This window comes from Sciurus vulgaris, assembly GCF_902686455.1.
Source record: "Sciurus vulgaris genome assembly, chromosome: 9".
Taxonomy (NCBI): Eukaryota; Metazoa; Chordata; class Mammalia; order Rodentia; family Sciuridae; genus Sciurus; species Sciurus vulgaris.
In genome coordinates, this window is record NC_136469.1 from 128,935,895 (window position 1) to 128,957,026 (window position 21,132).

General features: G+C 38.1%; 1 protein-coding gene across 1 annotated transcript in view; it reads right to left on the reverse strand.

Moving 5' to 3' along the window:
• The window catches only part of LOC306670183 (cytosolic beta-glucosidase), a 109,661-nt gene that overhangs the window by 67,971 nt on the left and 20,558 nt on the right, over positions 1-21,132 (reverse strand). The window contains exon 2 of the mRNA XM_079154792.1: positions 821-1,048. Coding sequence (XP_079010918.1) covers positions 821-1,048 — 228 coding nt within the window. The remainder of the gene's footprint in view (positions 1-820; positions 1,049-21,132) is intronic.

Below are 21,132 nucleotides of genomic sequence, written 5' to 3' on the forward strand. Positions count from 1 at the left end.
TTAGTTTTAAACTTCAAACCTACCACTTCCCAAATATGTGAATCAGCCACACATCTCTGTTAGATATTATCATTATACCTTTCTTATTGATTGTGAGGATTAGAGAAAAATGAGTGTAGAAATGCCTAATAAGTAATAGTCATTCACTAGGCAGTGAATGATCCTCTTAATTACAAAGCATAATAGGAATAAAAGCTAACATTTATTGAATTTTATATGTGTCAAGCACTTTGTAATCTATTATTTCATTTAATCTTCCAACAACTCTCTGAAGTACAAAGTATGTTCCCTTCTACTCTTGGGGAAACTGAGGCACCGAAGGGTGCCCAAGAGATACTTGTACACATAGTAAGTGAGGTAACTGGTGCTTCATAACATGTAAGTGGACTCTAGGGCCCTTGGTGTTAACCCCTGTGCTAGTTAATTAGTTTCACTAATTCAGCTTCAATTAAAATGCTCAGAATCATGTTAGATTCTTCAGGGCTTCTCATAACTTCTCACAGAGCTACACAACTGAAAATAGTTTAATACAACAACTTTTCAAAATTCACCTTCAGGTTAACACTCAGATAGCATCTTACATAAGTAAAACACTTATTTCAACCTCCCTCCCCCAAGAAAGATCTCAACAGTGAAGGAATACCAAAATATTACTGAGAAAGCTGATGCAAAACCATTTCAAAAAATTTAGCCTATAATCACTCTGAAAACTTGCAATTTCAAAGCTACACTGCAGAATAGCATACTGGATTAATTATGCCAGACTGCAGCAATAACCTTGAATTAAAGCTGCAACCTTCTATTTTTAAGAAACACTTGCCTTTCTGGTTGATGAAACCTGTCGTCCCATCAGGTAACAGACGTGACCAGGAAAGAGAGAAGCGGTAATGAGTCAATCCAAGCTGTTTGATACATTTCAGATCTTCCTCCCACAGAGTGTAGCTGCCACAAGCTACATCGCCAGTCTGGTTCTTGAAAACTCTCTCCCCTCCCTGATGGGTGAATGTGTCCCAGACACAAAGGCCTCTTCCATCTGCATCCCAGCCTCCTGAGAAAAGGAAGAAAATGCAACAGTTACACTCTTGACATAGAGAGGCATATGTGGAATGTAAATATTTGTCACCAAAAGAACATACCTCATTAACTCAACGTGCCATATTTATAACTTTAAAATACGCCTTTGAAATAACACGCGTGAGTGGGTTATGTGTTTAGCTGTCCTTGATCCCTGAAGTGACTAGTGGCAAATAAAAAATCACTGCATTAGTACCTCTGCCCAGCCGGCTTTCGTGGTTCATTATCTGAAGATCTCTGGGCTGGTAACAGGTAGGACTCAGGGTCGAAACACGGTCTCCGTGTGAGCCTTCCTCCTGGGCGCTACTGACACACCGTGTCCTTGCACACCACAGAGTCTTGGGACCTTTTCCTCTGACCCTCCACACCTGACTCCATTATGGTTTGGATCTGGAGTTTCTGCCAAAGGCTCGTGTGTTGAAGACTTGGTCCCCAATGCCATGGTGTTCAGGGACGGAGCCTCTGGGAAGTTGTGGACCATGAGGACTCTAACTTCATCAGAGGACTAAAGAGTTCAGAGCCCAACAGACCATTTGGGAAGGCGGTGGAAACTGTAGTAAGTGGAACCGTAGTAAGCGGAACCATAGTAAGAGGAACCTGTGGAAGGGCATGAATCCTTGGGAGCGTTTCCTTTGGGGTCTATGTCTTTTCCCCTCCCTTCTCTCTCCTCCCTCCCTCCCTCCCTTTTTTGTCCAGTCCTTTCTCCCCTCTCCCTCTCTTCCTTTCCCTTTCTCCCCCTCTCTCTTTCTGCTTCCTGTCTGACTTGAACTGAATACCTCTGCTTCACCAGGCCCTCCCATGACCAGAGTAAGGGTGAAGTGAACACATACTGAAATTTCTAAAACCATGAACCAAACTAAGTCTTTCCTCCTTCAGGTTGATTTTCTCAGGCATTTTGTCACAGCAACAAAAGCTAATGAACACAACCCCAATTTTCCTATTATCCGACAGAGGAGCCTGTAATGGTCCAGTCTCTTATCTGTGGGAAGTCACTCATTTTCCCTGTTGATATGATATTGGTATTTGAAATTCATTTATTCATACCTCCATCAATTCCACATATGTATTGTATCAAGCACTATTCCTAGTACAAGAGATGCTGCGGCGAACTACATTGTGCCTCAGGTTCTTGGGAAATTTACATAAGAGGCAAATGCCAAACAACCAGTGTCATGGCCCTTACCTTCACAGAGAACAGGGAAGGACATTCACTCAATTGTGAGGTAGAGTCAGAGGAGGTCTCTCCCTGTTCAGTGTCTCTGTAAACCTAAAACTGATCTAAAATATAGTCTATTAATTTTATTACAAAGAATATATACATTATTTTGATGTTTTTATACCTAAGGAAATATAAAACAATCTGTATGTTTTCTGAGCATATATATATGAAGCCAAAGTACACCAACATTCCTGGGACTGATAAATTCAGGTTAGTAGTTGTCCTCAGGTTGAAATGGATCTGTGGGTCCAGAGAAGAGCACAGGTGGCCTCTAGTGAAATCTTCTGTGTTTCAGTCCTTAAACCAGGGAGAAGGCATACAGGAGACTGTTCACTACATTAGCCACAATCCCTTTACATAAGCCTAAAATATCCCATCATAATTGTGATATAAGAAAAGAGTTTACAGTCAGAGCAAAGTAAACAAAAACAATTACAGGAACATCTTTCACATCCTCCCTGAGCATCTCTGTACTCATATTTTATGCACAGTTCCAACAGGGTTAGAGATAGTCACCAAGCACAACATGGAAGATGAGAAGATACGGGAATGAGTCAGGGATGGGGGCACAGGAAGTGATCTCAGCTTCCTGGGAGGCTGAGGCAGGAGACTCTCAAGTTCAAGGCCAGACTGGGAGAGCTAGGGAGACTCTGTCTCAAAATGAAATAAAAGGGCTGGGGATGTAGCTCAGAAGTAGAGTACATCCGGGCTCAATCCATGGAATAGGAGGAGGAGGAGGAGGAGGAGGGTGGGGGAGGAGATGAAAGTAGCAGTGGTCTCAGTAGTAGCATTTGCGGGTGAGAAACAAAGGGAGACAGGAGAAGCTTCTAAAAGGAGGATCTCTGACAAAAGCAAAAGGGAGCATTGATCTCTAAGTGGGATACTAAAACCTACACAAAGAAGTCCAGATTAGTTAAAAAGTATAGTACTTTCCAGAAGGAGACAAACACAAATATGAAAATATAATTTTTTCAAGTATGGTACTCATAGTTTCGAATAATTGATTTAATAAAGGAAGGAGCTTAATCTTGGAGAGTTTAAGCAGTGGTGTGCTGGTAAATATTTAAGTACTGGCTATATTCAAAAGACACACATAGACATGTACATGGGTTTACTGTCAATTTTCTTGATACAAAGAATAGACACAGTTTACAAATAATAAAATATGCAATTTTCCTTGCTGTACATTCCATGTAGTCAATTAATTGTCATAGAATGATTTTTTTTTAATTTTTACATTGGTGGTCATTGTGCAGTTGCAAACTAATAAACACACAGCTTTTACATGACAGTTTGTTAGTATTTTTGCTTAAATAAACAGGCAAACTGAAAGGAAAAAAACAAAGATGTACCAGACCTTGACTTGTTCACCAGTGACATGAGCTACTTCTTTACTAAATCATATAACAGTTTTGAAATACTGAAAGAATGTTTCCTCAATTTTTGTGCTACTCACAATGCAACAGCCACAGATGTGAAATATTTTAAGTTTAATCTGCACTGTTGTTTTAGTCTGTTTTTTGCCACTGTTACCAAAAGACCTGACAAGAACAATTTTAGAGAAGGAAAAGTTTAGTGGTCAGAGTTTCAGAGGTCTCAGTCTATAGACAGCTGAGTCCATTCGTCTAGCTTCAACTTGAGACAAAACAGTATGGCAGAAGAGTATGGCAGTTGAAAGCAGCTCTGGATGTGGCAATCAGAAAGCAGAGAGAGTTCCACTCACCAGGGACAAACATAAACCTTAAAGACACACCCCTAGTGATCCACTTCCTCCAACTGCACCCTCCCTGCCTACAGTTACCAACCCATTAAATCTTATCTGTGGTTACAACGCTCATCATCTGATCATTTCACCCTGAACCTCCTTGCATTGTCTCACTCGTGAGCTTTTGGGGGACACCTCACATTAAACCGTAACAATTGTTGACTCTTGATCAGGTCCAGACCACAAACACAATGATAAATCAAATACTGACTTTCAGCACTTGCAATTCTACTTGTAGTAGAATTGGTTGCCACGGTCAATTTCCAGCAACCAGCGTGCTAGAACTGAAGGTAGAGTTGGAGGATGAGTAAGTAGGCTTTGGTTTTGGTTTTTTGCAGTACTAAGAAATGAACCCAGGGCAGGGCGGATGCGCTACCCCTGAGCTACATCCCCAGTACTCTTGTATTTTGAAATAGAGTCTCACCAAGTTGCCCAGCTCATCTTGAATTTGAAACAAGCTCCTAAGCAGCTGTAATTGCAGGTACACATCACTGCACCCAGCTTACCTTAACTTTTAATTTGAATTATTTATTTATACATATATATTGTTTATTGTTTTAAATGACTCTGTTTAAGAACCAGCTCATGAAAGTGCCAGAAACTGAACAATAGCCTCTGATGGGCCAACACAAGCTGCTTCACCATATCACTGATAAGTAACTTGCCTAAGATCACACTGTTGGGTAGTAACAGTGCCAAGATTTGTATCCAGATCTTAGAAGTCCAAGTCCTTCCACTTGATCATGCTGCTCTTTGTAATAAAGATTTGGAGCAATGAACAAAGAGCCAACTGATGCAATACTCCTCAGTGTACAGAAGCTCAGAAATGCAAAATACAGTCTTTCTATGTCAGAAAGCAGTCCATCAACTTGACGAAAACTGTTTTGACTATTTTAAGAAATAAATATTACTAAGTAGGAAAACATAGTTATGTGGACTAGCTTGTTTTCAACATGTGCTTATTAAACAAAACATGTCTAAACATTGCTACAATGAGAAACGGAGCTTTGAATTGAAAATAAACAATTATAATTGATATTTTGTTAAGAACATATTGCTGCCAGCACCCATAGTACTTCAGCACAAATATTGCTAAAAGAATAGTATTAAGAACGCATTTGTTTATTAGGAATTTTCTCTAATTGAAATTATGCACATATCCTACAGTACAATTTTCTTTATGATGTACATTTCTGGGTTGCCATTTCTGGGTCGACCCTATTATCTGAATCATTCTCAAAACAAGTATATGTCCTGGATGAAATAGGAAATATGGTTTTAGTGCATCATTAATTTGACAGGAAATTAAGTAGTTCAGAAAACAAAGTGAAAGTGTGGTTTAGCAGCATGAGCAGGTAGTGATACAAGCTTTTGTTCTGAGAATGAGGGGCAGGGGTTTTAACTTGCATAGGAATGAATTGCACATCAACACTAACATAAAGACTGGTAAAGGAGAAGGACATTGTTGCTAGGAGTCTTAGGTTATACATGGAGTGGTACAATATCACTTGACAGTGACAGGTTAAAAGATGTACACTATAAATTCCTGAATGAAGCACCCAGATAACAAAACAAGGAATTACAGCTAATAAGTCAGCAAAGAGTATGTATCAGAAGCATAAAACATAATCTGAAATAGTCAGAAAAAAGAAAGAAAAGACAGATGATCTAAGTAAAAAACAAATAGCAAGATGTTAAGGTTTAAACTTGACCATGTCAATAATATCATTGAATATAAACAAGTCTAAACAACCCAGATGAAAGGCAGAGAATATCAGATTGAATAAAAACACAAGACTCAATTGTATGTTACCTGCAAGATATTTAAGTAGAAACACACAGGAAGAAAAATAAACCTCTCTATCAGTAGTCAGAAACTAGACTAGCCATATTAATATCAATGTGGATTTTAGGACAAAATAACTCCAGGAAGGAATTGACCAAAAGGACATAATGCTAAAGATTTATGCACTTAATAACAGAATTTCAAAATGCACAAAGCAAAAAACTGATAGAACTGCAAGAAATTGATGGGTCTATAATTATATTTTGAAATTTCAATTAGAAAACCAAAAAGACTACAGAAAAAAATGGACAAAAGATGTTAACAGTTCCTTCACAGAAGGAAAAACAAACATTTAGCAAACATTTTTAAAAATGTAAGAGATCATTAAAAATCTGGGAAATGCAAATGCATACCACAATGAGATACAATTCTACACCCACACAGTTGGCACAAATTTCAAAGTTGGGCAATATGAAGCACTGGAGAGATTGCTGCTCAGCAGGAATGCATAGACAGTGCTGGTGGGGAGCAACATGGAAAGATCTAGTAAAACTGAGAAACACATCGTGTACCAAAACCCAGAATTCTTGTACCAACACATGCTCTGTTTTTACAAATGTAGACCTGGAGTCATCATATATAGCCTCGTCTGCAAAAACAAAGTGAAATAAAGAAGAGAAAGAAAATCACTGGAAACAACCCAGATTTCTCTTATCCAGACAATAAACAAACTGTAGACGATTCCTACAACGAGAGACTCTATAGGAGTAAGAATGAATGAACTGCATCTACATAGATCAAGCTGCACAAATTTTCCAAATATAATATTGGAGGGGGAATAAAGAAGTAGAATATGTACATGATGTATTTCCATCTTTACAGTGTCCAAAACATGTAAAACTGAATGATGAATTGTTTAGCTATACATTCTTATGTGGCAAAGCCACAAAGAACAGCAAGGTGATTGGCAAATATAAAATTCATTTGCATGGTTACTTCGGGGCACAGGGAGGCAATATTGGAGGGGATTCTGAAAATGTAATGAGAATATGGATATCATTTTTATACTATGCACATCAATCACAAATATTATTTTATTCATCATGTGTCCAACAGAACAAATTTGTAAGACATTTAATTGTTCATAGTAAAGGCCATTTGTTCAGAATTAGCTCTCTGCCAATCCAACACCGACAAATCAATTCAACGAGGTCATTTCTCCTCATAATAGTCCTTAGAAGATGTATGATTATTGTTCCAAATAATCCTAGCAGAAATCTAAGGTACATAATGATTGGAAAATTTTCCCAAGATCACAGAGCTGATGACAATGACCATCAAAACATGACATGATGGTCTTAACCATACCAATACCAATGAATTAAGCTCCTTGAAGACTGTTAACTTTCAACTTAGGTGAATCTTGAAAAAAATAAAGTCTTGCTTCATGAATTAGTGTTTCACTCCATGAAAATGTGTGTTGCTCCACTTTCCTTTGAAGATCTCATAGTATAGTTTAAATATGTAAAGAAATATTTATACTACACTAAGAGTCATATTGTTGTATTCTGTAGTTACAAAAACAGCATGGTATTGGCCTCAAAACAAACATGAAGACCAATGGTACAGAATAGAAGACACAAAGACAAACCCACATAAATACAGATATCTCATAGTAGACAAAGGTGCCATAAACATACACTGGAGAAAAGATAGCCTCTTCAACAAATGGTGCTGGGAGAACTGGAAATCCATTTGTAGCAAAACGAAATTAAGCCTCTATCTCTCACTGTGCACAAAACTCAACTCAAAGTGGATCAAGGACCTAGGCATTAGACCAGAGACCCTGTGTCTACTAGAAGAAAAAGTAGGCTCAAATCTCCATCATGTTGGCTTAGGAATGGACTTCCTCAGCAAGACTCCTAAAGTGCAAGAAAGTAAAATCAAGAATCAACAAATGGGATTAGTATCAAATTAAAATGTTTCTTCATAGCAAAGGAAACAAACAAGAACATGAACAGAGAGCCTACAGAATGGGAGAAAACCTTTGCCACCTGCAGCACAGATAGAGCACTAATCCCCAGGACATATAAAGAACTCAAAAAACTTAACACACACACACACCAAAAAAAAAAAAAAATAACCCAATCAATAAATGAAACTGAACAGACACTTCACAGAAGAAATATGAATGGTCAAAAATATATGAAAAAAATGTTCAACATCTCTAGCAATTAGACAAATGCAAATTAAAGTTACATTGAGATTCCATCTCACTCAAGTCAGAATGGCAATTATCAAGAATACAAGTAACAGTAAATGTTGGTGAAGATGTGGAGAAACAGATACACTCATACATTGCTGGTGGGACTGAAAATTGGTGCAACCACTCTGGCAGATTGGAGATTCCTCAGAAAACTTGGAATGGAACCACCATTTGATCCAGTTATCCCATTCCTTGATGGGATACCCAAAAGACTTAAAATCAGCATAGGCAGTGATGCAGTCAAATCATTGTTTATAGCAACTCAATTCACAATAGTTAAGCTATAAAACCAACCTAGGTGCCCTTCAACAGATGAATAGATAAAGAAAATGTGGTATATATACACAGTGGAATATTACTCATCCACAAAGAAGAATGAAATTATGGTATTTGCTAGTAAATGGATGGAACTGTAAACTATTATGCTAAGTGAAATAAGCCAATCCCACAAAACCAGAGGCTGAATATTCTCTCTGATATGTGGATGTTTACACATAATAAGGGTGGAGAGGGAAGAATAGAAGTTCTTTGTATTAGACAAAAGTGAATGAAGGGAGGAGCAGGTGTAGGAATAAGAAAGACAGTAGAATGCATCAGACATAACTTCCCTGTGTTCCTATATGAATACACAGCTGGTATAACTCCAAATCACATACAACCACAAGTATGGGAAGTTATACTCCATGTATGTATAATATGTCAATATACATTCTACTGCCATCTAAAAGTAAAAAGAACAAGTAAAAAAGAAAAAAAAAAAAAGACCATGTAAAAAAGGCAATAGGAAATGAACAAGTAAGCATTCAAGAGTTAGCACTGTCATTAGGAGCTGAGTAGGTTTGACAAAAAGAAAACATTTTAAGGCAGGTGTTAAAATTAGTAAGAGTTCTCACAATGAACCCAATAAGAAGAAAAACAAATCTGTAATTCAGGTGCCATGCTGAGGATGACAGGAAGAAAAGGCACAAGGGGCCTAAACACTGGCTAACAATATTCCAATATTTTTTACCAGAAATGATAAGATCATGTATTTCATTTTAGTTACTCAGAAAAAGATAAAATGGTTTCTAGAATTTCCATCCTATTAAGTTATAGAAGAGACTCCCACAAAAATGTAAAATATTGATATTTTATCACATATCAATGACTTCCAAGTTTGCAGAGTATGATGGAAGTTGCAGAGACTCTAGAGTGGAGCACAGATAAGTTTACATTCTGTCTTCATCCCTTATTATTCATTGGGAATTCTCTGTGTATAAAGTAGGAGTTTAATATCTAGTACTCCATAGAGGTCTGGCAAAAATCAAATGGGCAAAGCAAAAATGCATATGGCAGATAGTAGGTTCTCAGCATTCATTCTTTTCTCCCCCTCTAGACTCAATGCATTGAGCACTAACTGGTTGACACAGGACATGATCAGTTATGACCCGTTTTTTTTTTCTCCTCTCTGTGGCCTGCTCTTGACACTAGAGTACACATGTTGGAAACACTCTAAACAACAGTATTTGCACACTTGCCTGTGATTAAGAATCAGTATCTTGGTTTGTGTGAGTGGGTCTATGGGGCTGCCAGCCTCCTGGTTTATAAGACATCATTACAAATGACATCATGTCATTTTCTCTATTGCTATGACAGTGTCCTTTGAGATCTATATGCACAGAGGAAATCATGTATAAGTAAAAAGTCAAGAAGTAAGGAGTAGATTAAGTGGATGTTTACATCTGTATGGGCTTCCTTCACATCCCCAAAATGAAGCTAGCATGTGACATCTTTTCAGGGGCATATTGGACTCCCCACCATAACCACACCACCCTCTCAACACTGCACAAGTAACACAAAGAGCTAGAGTTGTTTTCAATCTCCCTTTGCCTTTCTTTACTTTGAGCTCCATCAAGGCAATGTCCATCTGCCTCTCCAGGAGCAAGAATGGCATATGAGAATGCTACGTGCTGAGCGAAATGCTTTCTGTGCACCCCACTTCATGTGAAACAGAAACGTTAATGCTTACTGTTCTATTGTTTCAGAAATAGGCAGATGTCATCCTCATGCTTAGAAGTTACAGATAATTTTTTTATAATTTTTAATTTGTTCTAATTAATTACTGTTAATTTTTTTTAAGATAGAATGTGAACAGATTCAGTAGCACACACCCATAATCCCAGTGGCTCAGGAGACTGAGGCAGGAGTACCCCAAGTTCAAGGCCAGCCTCAGAAGCTTAGTGAGACCCTAAACAACTTAGTGAGACTCTGTCTCAAAATGAAAAATAAAAAGGAGGGGGGATGTAGCTTAGTGTTAAAGTGCTCCTGAGTTCAGTTCGCAATATGGAAGGAAGGAAGGAAGGAAGGAAGGAAGGAAGGAAGGAAGGAAGGAAGGAAGGAAGGAAGGAAGGAAGGAAGGAAGGGAGGGAGGGAGGGAGGGAGGGAGGGAGGGAGAGAGAGAGAGAGAGAGAAAGAAAGAAAGAAAGAAAGAAAGAAAGAAAGAAAGAAAGAAAGAAAGAAAGAAAGAAAGAAAGAGGCTAAATATTTAAGTAATTGCTAGTAACAGTTATAAATCTGATGTGCTTTCAGAAGAAAATATTTGTTTTCATAACTAATATTTATGAAGTATATAAAATGTAACTATTCTATGTGAAATTCTGAGATTATAGTGAACAAGGATTTCTTGATCTAGAAGCAGCACCTTGTAGTCAAAACTAATCCAAAAAGGCCTGCGGTCTCCAAAGGCAAAGGGAGCCACCATACCATACAGAACACATTTCATTACCATGTCACAGGAGGATGGAAGGTTCTAGAAAGGATGCCTCCTTTTGTGGGGGAAAAAAAGAAATTGATAAAGTATCTGAACGTATCAAGGAGCAATTTACATTTCTGGCAGACAGGGTAGGAACAAGTTCATGAGAGGATCACATGAAAAGAAGCAACAACAATAACAAAGAAAATTATTAACTCTCAAACGAAACTATATATTTATATATATATATATATATATATATTTTTTTTTTTTTTTTAAAGAAAGATAGTCATGGGACACACCTGGCTCAGTAGTATACAATATGTATACTAAAATTATGGGAAAATTAAGGGAAGTTAAGCAAAAAATACCAAATGAGGAAAACAGAAGAAAAATTTTGCTTTGCATCATGCAATAAGCAGGCAAACAAATAAAAAACTTCCATAAGTTGATATTATATTTTCAACTAGAAAATCAAATTATAGCTATAAATATATGACATTTAGAAACAGAAGTAAATACTAGAAAAAAATAGTGAAAAGGTTAAAAAATATTGTCCTTGGGAAACATAAATAAGTACAACAGAATGACATAGAAGACCTTTCTTTCTTGTTGGTGGTGTAAATCTCATAGTAGTATTGCAGTTCTTAATCTATGTGCATATATTACGAAGATAAAATGAAAAATTAAATAGGAAAAATAAAGATAAGCCAAGAGAGGAAAAATAAGATCTAGGTGTCAAGCAAAGGAACAAAAATTTGCTGTACAGTGTGGTATAACACCCCTAGACACCACAGAGGGATGAGCAAGGGCACTGTGGTCATCCCAGTGACGAGATACTGAAATTGAGTGGCAGGGCCAATAATGAGGCCTGCCAAGTGCAGACAACCAACACAGACATGAAAACAGCCTGGTAGGATACCAGCAGGGCCTCCCCTGGGAACCACCCACTGGATGGGAAAGAGTGTAGAGGAAATCTAAAGGGAGGAAAGGGTGGAAGAGAGAGCAGAAAACACAAAAGGACACAATAGCATTTGAAAATATGAAATACCGACATGTAAGAAAAAATGCAATAATGGTAATGATAAAAATTAAATTATAAATTAATAAAGGTAAAGAGGAAAAGCATCATGCAAATACTAACAAAAATAAAGCAGAGTTGACAATGTTAATATTAGTTAAAATGAATACAAAGACAGAGCATTTGAATGGGGCAAATATTTTCATATGAGTAAATCTACAGTCCATCAAAACTACATAGTAATCATGAACTTTTATGTACCTAACAGTAGAATTTTGAAATATATGAGAAGAAACTTCTATATGTGTAGGGATATGTTAAAAATGCCACTAACACAATAAGAGACTTTCTCAGAATTTGACAAAAAAAAATTTGACTTACAAGTTTGTAAGCTTGTCCTCTATGGTACAGACACATATGTGTATATGTACATAGATGTGTATATTTACACATGTGAAAGAGCAAGAGAAACAGAAACTGGAATGCAACAAAAAAATTATTTTCTAACACCCTTGAGGAATTCACAATATTACAATTCATCCAGGGTACCTTCTACAACAACTAAACACAAAAGAGAAAAGGAAGGAAAATGGATGTGAAGGAAAGAAGGATGGAAGAAAATCTAATAGCAGCAAAATACAAGCCTACACATCACCCTCCCCAATTGGTCCACTTGGAACTTTTTTTTTTAATTCTAACTAAATCTTAAACAGAAATATGAGCAGAATAATTTTTTTCTTTTCTTTTTTTTTTTTTTTTTTTTTTTTTGCAGTGCTGGGGATTGAACCCAGGGCCTTGTGCTTGACAGGCAAGCAGTCTATGAACTGAGCCATGTCCCCAGTCCCAAGCAGAATGATTTTTAAGGAACATGTGTTACTGTGTTACTAACATTGTCTTAAGGAAAAACAAAAACTTGAAGACAAACGCCTTTGATGCAGTCAAGTGCTTTAAAATGGATTTTTCCTAAGTTGGACTTCACTGTGCAGATTTTTAGAAGTTTCCACTTTGGAAGACAGACAAGCCTGGCTAGGCATCACATGGTTGGACCACTGCATTCACAGACACCAAGAAACTACGATCGACTCAGTATTTCAAGAACCCTCACAGCGTCCCAGACAAATGATACTCCCCAGGATTTCCCTGCTGAGAAATGAAGTTCCCAAGGCTTCCCAAGACCAGTGTCGCCAGCACTTGAAATATGAATTACAATCGCAGACTGGAAGACTCAAGCTCAGTCCTTGGTGTTTTTATCTCCCTAGGAACTTGACGGATGGAAGGAGGTGGAATTCAGTTTTGTCACTAAGTTTATTTCTTCAAGGTGCAGGTGACCATCTGTGAAATAAGACAATTCTACACCGTTACTTCATGAGAGATAACACCCCAAACTCTTCAAATATTTTGAAAGCAGTGATTTGATGAACTGAGATCCACCATTTCTTACTTCCTTTCCACTGTAGACAGAGCTATAACCAAAGTTTATTGACAACTTTGTCTAATTTAAAAAAAAAAAAAAAAAAAACTATCACTAAAATTGACTGAACTGAAATAAATATTTATTGAGTTCAGGGATTATGTAGATAACAGTAATCCAGCAGATTCAAAGAAGTATAGACCAGCCATCTTAATGGCTTTATTCATTCTTTTTTTCTTTCTTTCTTTTCTTTACTCTGTGATATTCTTCTACTTAGCAGTACTGAAGTGGGACTATAATATAAGATTTAAAAACAATTGAGATAAACAAAAAGAACACTAGGGTGAATGAAGCTAAGGAACACTGAATATTTAGTCTTAGAGACATAGCTGTAACTAACAGGACACACATGTAACAAGACAAAACAGAATGTCAACATCAGCACCAACATAAAAATAGTGTTTTGGGTGCCAGACCCAGTTGCAAACACTGAAAGGCACTACCCCAAAACAGGAGTCACAACTCCTGACTTTCTTACCCACATCAAAGACATAGATGTGTGAAGAGTGGAGGTTAATGGTGGTCATCAGGAAGTAGTCCCTTGAAGAGAACTGTCAGTGTGCTCTTTGTTGCATGCCTCAAACAAGTCAGGGGAATGATCCTTCTCCTCTCAACTTAATCTGGAAGAGAACACTTACTATGGATCAAATGTGTTCCTCCAAATCCATATGCTGAAGTCCTACCTCCACAGACCTCAGAATATGACTATATTTGAACAAAGAGTTTAAGGAGGCAGTTGGTCTAAATGAGACTGTTAGAGAGGGGCCTTAATTGAATAAGACAACTGTCCTTTTAGAACGAGGAAGAAACACCAGGAGGAGGAAGGGGAGGAGGGGGAGAGGGAGGAGGAGGAGGGGGAGAAGGAGAAAAGGAACAGAAAGGAAGCAATGGGAAACTGCAGCAGGGTTAGTAAGCCCCAACAGGCCCTGAGACAAACAAGCAAACACTGTGCCTGAGCTTCTCATGGAAAAAGGTGGGCCAGGGGAGGGAGTAACCATGGTGATGACTTAGCACCTGTCCAGGGAGGCCTGAAAGGACAAATAGACTTTGCATTTGTCTCCTGGCATGACTCTAAGAAGTTACTACAAATTTAGTGGCTTCAAACAACAGAAATTCATTTTCTCATGATGCCAGAGCCTAGAGGTCTGAAATCTAGGTGTTGGCAGGATGGGTCTCCTCTGGAATCACAGAAGTGAGAATTAGTTCCCTGCATCTCTCCCAACTTCTGCTGACTGCCCCCAATGCCTGGCATTCCTTGTTTTCTGGAATTATCACTGCAGTTTCTGCCTCTGTCTTCACCTGTGCCTCCCCTCTGTGTGTCTCGGTGTCTCCTTTTCTTTTAGAAGGACACTCACACAGGATTTGGGTAAACACAGGATGATTTCCTCTCAATATCATTATCTCAATAATGCCTGCATGAGAACCAGGGATTGGGATTCAGATATATCTTTTGGGGTGAGTATTCAACTTCGACGGAAGTTGAGGTCAGTGTTCCGATTGCTCCAGGAGAGTGGAAGTGATGAGCCAGAGGTCAGAGCATCATCTGCACCTAAGGAACTAGGAGACGCCCCAAGAAGGGGCCACAAAAATGCCCAGTGGAAAAAGAATCATCCCCAAATACCTGCCAAAATCAGAGAAAGTGAAGCCACCTTAAAAACTTTCTCCTTTGTTATCTCACCTCCAACCAGATTGAGACCACAGTCAATAACACAAAATAAGAGGAACAGGGACAGAAAAGAGATGACCTCAGCCCCTTCTCAAGAAAAGAAAAACTAAGAAAAACTTACCCCTGAATCCACTTTGAACTTTTAACCATTTCATAGTTTGATGATTCTAAATGCCAAAGTTAGACTACGTTTCACAACTTAAAGTGGCCATATGTGTCAACCAGGGTCCCAGCAGGAAACAGATGGCACTCAAACTGAATAATTGAGGAGAGCTTAATAAAAAAGACTATTTACAATGGTGTGAGCAGGGTTTGGGGAGAGCAACCAGGGATGGTGGGACACCTCAGGGCTTGCAACAGCAGGAAGTCATTACTGCCCATAAAGGGGCCAGGGGCAGAGCTGGCTTCCAAAACCAGCAGAGAGGAGCCGTTTGCCCAGGGCTCCCTGGCAGAAGAGCAGGGACACTGCCGACCAACGGCAATCCAGCAGGGAGGGAACCAGGAGAGCAAATACTTGGCCTCTCTCTCCTCCTGCTCCACCCTCCCATCTCTCGTTAGTGTTTCCCGTTGATCAAGTCCACACAGAAGGTACAGGACAATGGAACCCACTGATCTATTCATGTAAGTGAACCTCTCAAGGGCCCAGCACTGGGAAAAGTGAACAGAAAAAATTCAGGAAGTCATAGACCTTAAAGCATCCAGAGAAATAGAGGCCACCTATGTTCGCCTCTAAAGAAAAGGGAGAGAAGAGCTCTCCCTGCTGAGCAAGTGTGAGGAAACCTGGGAAACAAGAGTAAAGTTACATTTACTTACAGGTACAATACAGAACAGAATGCAATGCAACTACTGGTTTGCTAATTCAGAACAGTGGTAAGTTCTTACAGAAATCAGCAGTGAGAGGAAATATTTCAACTTTTGTTCTGGGATTTGACCTTCTGGCCTGCAACCCTGTACCCGTGGTAGAGTTTGTTTTCTGATGATCATAGTGTCTTTAGGCTACAAAGACTTCTGAGACTCCTTCTTCATTTACATTAGTCGTGTTTAATATATGCAGCTCTTTGTCTTAACTGCTTTTGCCTCTGCCATTCTACTGCAATTATTCTTTTATCTTTCAATTAAGTCTCTATGCATTCAGTCACTTATGCATTGAATCACACTATCTAGTGAAAGACACTTTTCTCTATGCCTTTGGAAGAAAACCTCCACACTTCTTCAAAGTATTGTATTCCTCTATGCTGGCTACAACTCTTGATTGCTGCTATGCTAATCTGAGCCCCATTTGGAAAGATGGAACAGTATAGTAGGGAAAACACCGTGATAATAATAGTAGATATCATATACTGAGCCTTTGTAATGGGTAGGCACTTTGCTAAGCACTTCAAATGCTTTATAACTACTAATGTTACCCTGCCCCCTGCATTTAAATATGAGGAATCTGAGGTTTCCTTGAGTTCAAGGATTTGGAGAAGGTCATAGAGCTAGCAGTTGGTGGAAGTAAAATTGTAAGTCAAGTGGGACTGAACAAAGACATGCTCTTGACTCCCTCTCCATTAATGATATTTTCTATAGTAATTAATATTTTCTATGTGGTAATTCTCTCTATGGGTTACAATCTCTGTGACCTTAGGGAATTCGCTCAGCCTCCTGTACATCGGTTTCCTCATCTATACAACACAAGTGATGATAATACCTGATCTTCCTGTTGACAGGGTGAATTTTGGGGATGCGTTATTGGAGTCAAAGCCTTTAAAACTGACCCACTGGGAGTCAGCATATAATTGTCTTTGGAGCTAACGATAAGTTCGTTCCTAGGACTCAAGCTGCGCTCCCTCGTGGGCTGCCTCCCCTAGTGTCAGATCTCAGGGTAACCAGGGCTTTAAGGAACAGGCTTGTCCAGTTGGCCTTCTCAAGGACAAAATTCTTCATCTTTTTCTGGACTAGCGGATGGCTGAGTTGCTTTGGTGCTCCAGGCTGGTGACCATGCAGGCCTGTTGGCTGAGCCCACTGAGTTCTGCCCACACATCTCTGGGTTCCTCGGGTTTGGCTGGTATTCAGTCATTGTTCTGGTCTCAGCCCTTAAGAAGGACATTCATCCTAATTCAGGGTTCTGCAGCAGGAGGAACGGCTCTTACACAAAACACAGTGTAAAAAGCCGTCCCCAAGGGCAGCAAGTACTTTTTGCAGTGGGCTTTTTTTTTTTTCCTTCTAAAAAACTAAAATAAATTCTCATATTACATAACTACGGGACAAGGGATCAAACAACAATGCTTAAAATGCATAAGGTGCCCTACATTCAACCCTCCATTGCCCAGAAGCATCACCCTTTGCTAAACTTCATTAAGCCCTTTAACTCTTTCCTCCCTTCACTGCATGGAAATTACAAGGTGCTATTAATCTGTAACTTCTTATTGACATCCCGTGAAACACAAAATACTGCAAGAAGCCTTGACTCCTGGGAATATGCCTGGCCTGTGTCCAAAACTTTTATAAGAACTAACTCAATGTTCACTATTTTCCTATCAGTCATGAATTGCAGATTTTCATCATATGACACAATTAAACTCCAAAATTAACTTCCTGAATCTATCTTATGAATTGGGCAAGTTAAATGAATTCTGTTACTCGATTAAACATGAACATCTTATTTTCAATAATTCCATTTTGATGCATGTCTTCTGGAATGGCTATATAAATTTGACATTCATAAAAATAGGCCAATGGTATCCTTTTTAGATGAGTGAAAATCCCAGTCTTCAGAGGCAGTTGGATTTTTCTTATCGTTTCAACAAATATTTATGGAGCACTACAATGCTCCAGATACTAAGGCATAACTCTGAGGCTTAAATCCTAGTTCCCATTTCCCAAGAAGAGTGAGGAAGGTGGGGAGAGGTTTCTTTGAAGGGTTTGTCGTGAAAAAAGATGGGTCATATATCCAGATACTTGCATCCTACAGAATTCTGAACCCCTCCCCTCAGCAACTAATGAGGCAAGAATTCCAGATTTGCCTGAATGGGAATGTGGACTTAAAGACCCAGGTCCAAATTGGTCTTGGGCAACTTAACCTCTTTGATCCTGCATCCTCCTCAGTCAAAAGGAAATAATTATATTCACCTTGCAAGGATTTTGTAAGGATGTGTTTAAAATGTCTGGCACCCTGACTGGCAAATGGCAAATTTTTTAAAGCAGCTGTTATTGTTATTATCATTTTTCCTATCACTATCAGGATGACAAGCTTTCTCTCTACATGGTTTTGATGTTTCCAAATATCTGTTAGTCTTGCAGTATATTTAGATCTGTGCTATATATCCAAGTGCATTTAATGTCAGGCTATATCATAAGGCAAAGCTGGTATAGTTTTTGCCTTACAGAAAAATGCTCTTCAGAATCAATGGATCATAGAAATTAAAAGTTCAACTTGAGGTATGATTGAGTCATAGGCCATTGCCTGAGGAGAACAGAACCATCCATTCCCCACAGACAGGTCTGTACTTGGTACAGATGGGCTCCCTGGGTCTGTATGTACTGTATGTTTTGCTATATGTGAAATGGTTAATTAGAAGAGGTAGAGGAATCTGAAATGTCACAGCAAGTTCCTCTTGGCCCACTGTCACGTTTCATGAATTCTTTTGCTGAACCCATTTGGATTAAGCAGTGACCCAATCCAAACAAATTGCTTCTGTGCCTCTTGTCGCCTATCACCTATTTACATTCCAATAGATCTGCATTGTGTGGCTCAGTGAGAGCCATCAAGTCCTTGGGCAGTGTTTACAGCTAATATTTTTTATTATTATTATTTCTCTGAGACTCAGATTTCTCATGATAAGGTGATAGAAAACTACTATACAGAGAGTAAGTAGAACACTTTTTTTCAATAAAGGGGAAAAAAAGATTTATAAGATATACGATTCCAGCTGAGGAATTCAAAGAGCAACCCCATGGATGAGCAACAATCATTTCTTGTAGGTTTTAGGTAAAGATATAATTTACCTTTATTTGCAGATACAAAACCGTAAGAAAACATTACTTGCCATCAATATCTCTGGCTTTAAAAATATTTATGAGATTGAAATAGATACCCAGAGGCAGACATTTCATTTCAATGTCATAGGTCAGGCACATTGGCTAACACCCCAGATAATATTGATGTACCTTCAAAATTTAAAATAATATATATACAATTTATTTATTCATTCACATATAGAGCACCCATCCTGAAGTATCTGGGACACTGAACAAGGTTTACATAAATCTGACTGTTTTTTCCTCTGGGCCATTTGGCTCAGTCTGGTAGACCATAAATATTCAATAATACTTTACAATGACAAAGCATCTTTTATGCAAACATCGCTAAGCACATTATTCACCAATATTACAATCTCCTTTTTAACCTACTGGTAAAGTCACAGAAACTAATTGACTTTTCTTCAAGGTCCCGCCACAAATTGTTTATTTTGTCGATCAGAGTCCAGGTGTCCTGATCTTAGTTATAACTAAAGGGAGAAAAAAATAAACAAACACATTTTTAGGTGCTTAAGCTGATGACCTACACTAAATATTTTTAAATTGAATCTATTAGGCAAAATGTCTTCCTTAAAGATGTTAAATGTTGTGATGCATCCAATTGAATTTTATAACTTTTGTTCCAATTTGCCCAAGGCCACTTACCATTTTCAAAGCCCCAAGAATGACCTATTTTAATTGAATCCTGTTACAAACAGTTAAACTTTCACACTCTCATCAAATCAGGTTTCTAAATAGAAATTAAAGTTAGAGCAGAAAAATAAAACTTTTCATGGAAAGGTCCAGTTGAAGTCATAGCACAGCCTTACCAGAATATTCAAGCACAGTGAAAAGCTAGGCTACTATCATAGATTTGGTCAAGTTACAAACATTTCATGTTACTCAAGCAAAAGGAAATATTTTTATTTTGTATTTCATCTCTTCCCAAACGTTAAAAATAAGGCAGATTAAACATAGAAAATTAATAAACTACAAAATATGGGAAGATTTTTTAATTACCAACAATTCTGTCTGTGACAGCCATTGAATGCATTTTGCAAACCTCCAAACTCAAGGTTGACCAGGCCCAGTCCTGAAACCCTCACAGTGTTTGCATTGAGGCCACACTTCCCTGGGATGATCCCAACCAGTGCTTCCTAGGGCATGTCTGCTACAGCAGGCCTGTTCCCGGAAGATGAGGAATTCTTCTGACAAGCAACTTTAGATCAAGAACCTATCACGTAAAGACCTTACTGAACTTCTCTTTAATGGTATGACAGTCTAAATGATTTATTCAAACTTTCTTCTCTCTCTCTCTCTCTCTCTCTCTCTCTCTCTCTCTCTCTCTCTCTCTCTCTCTCTCTCTCTCTCCTTCACTTATTTCATAGGCATATCAGCCTCTCCTGGCTTTTTTCTCATTTTTTTTCATGGTATTTCTTCCTAATAATCTTCTGCTTTATTTAACATCTTGGTATCTCCTTCTCAAAGGACCCAGAGAAACATACCACCTGGTGGTGATGATGGTGATGGTGATGGTAACGGTGATAATAATGATAGTGGTGATGGCAGTGATAAATGATGATAAGGATAAACGCCTATTGAATTATTTTTAAAAATCCCAGCCCTTATACTAAAAGTTTGCCTAATTGTTTCATGTTTCCCTTCTAATAAATTCCAAAAGGTATTGCTATTCACCTGAGAGAAATAACTCTTGAAGAGATTAAGTAATAAAACCATGTTGCTTATGAAAATAAGAAATCAAATTTAAATTTTTGTTTTTCCTATGCCAGGAGACTATAAAGTACTGGTGCCAGTAATCAAGACTTAATATTATATCTTTATATTAACAGTTTTCATCATAATCTTCCGGTCCTCTTCCTAGACAGTTTTTATATATAGTTAGCATAAAATAATAAATATATTAAAACATTATAATAAATTGAATTTTTGCTTGAAATTTTCATCTGAAACATGCATTTATCCACTTTTTCATTGTGTAAACCTACTCCATTCACATAATGTTTGATAACTTACTGTATTATATTCTAGTTTTGGATCGCATATATCAACTGTCAATAAACCAACTTTGTGTAGTTGGGGGGACTTTTTCTAGACCATTAAAGCAAACAAAGTT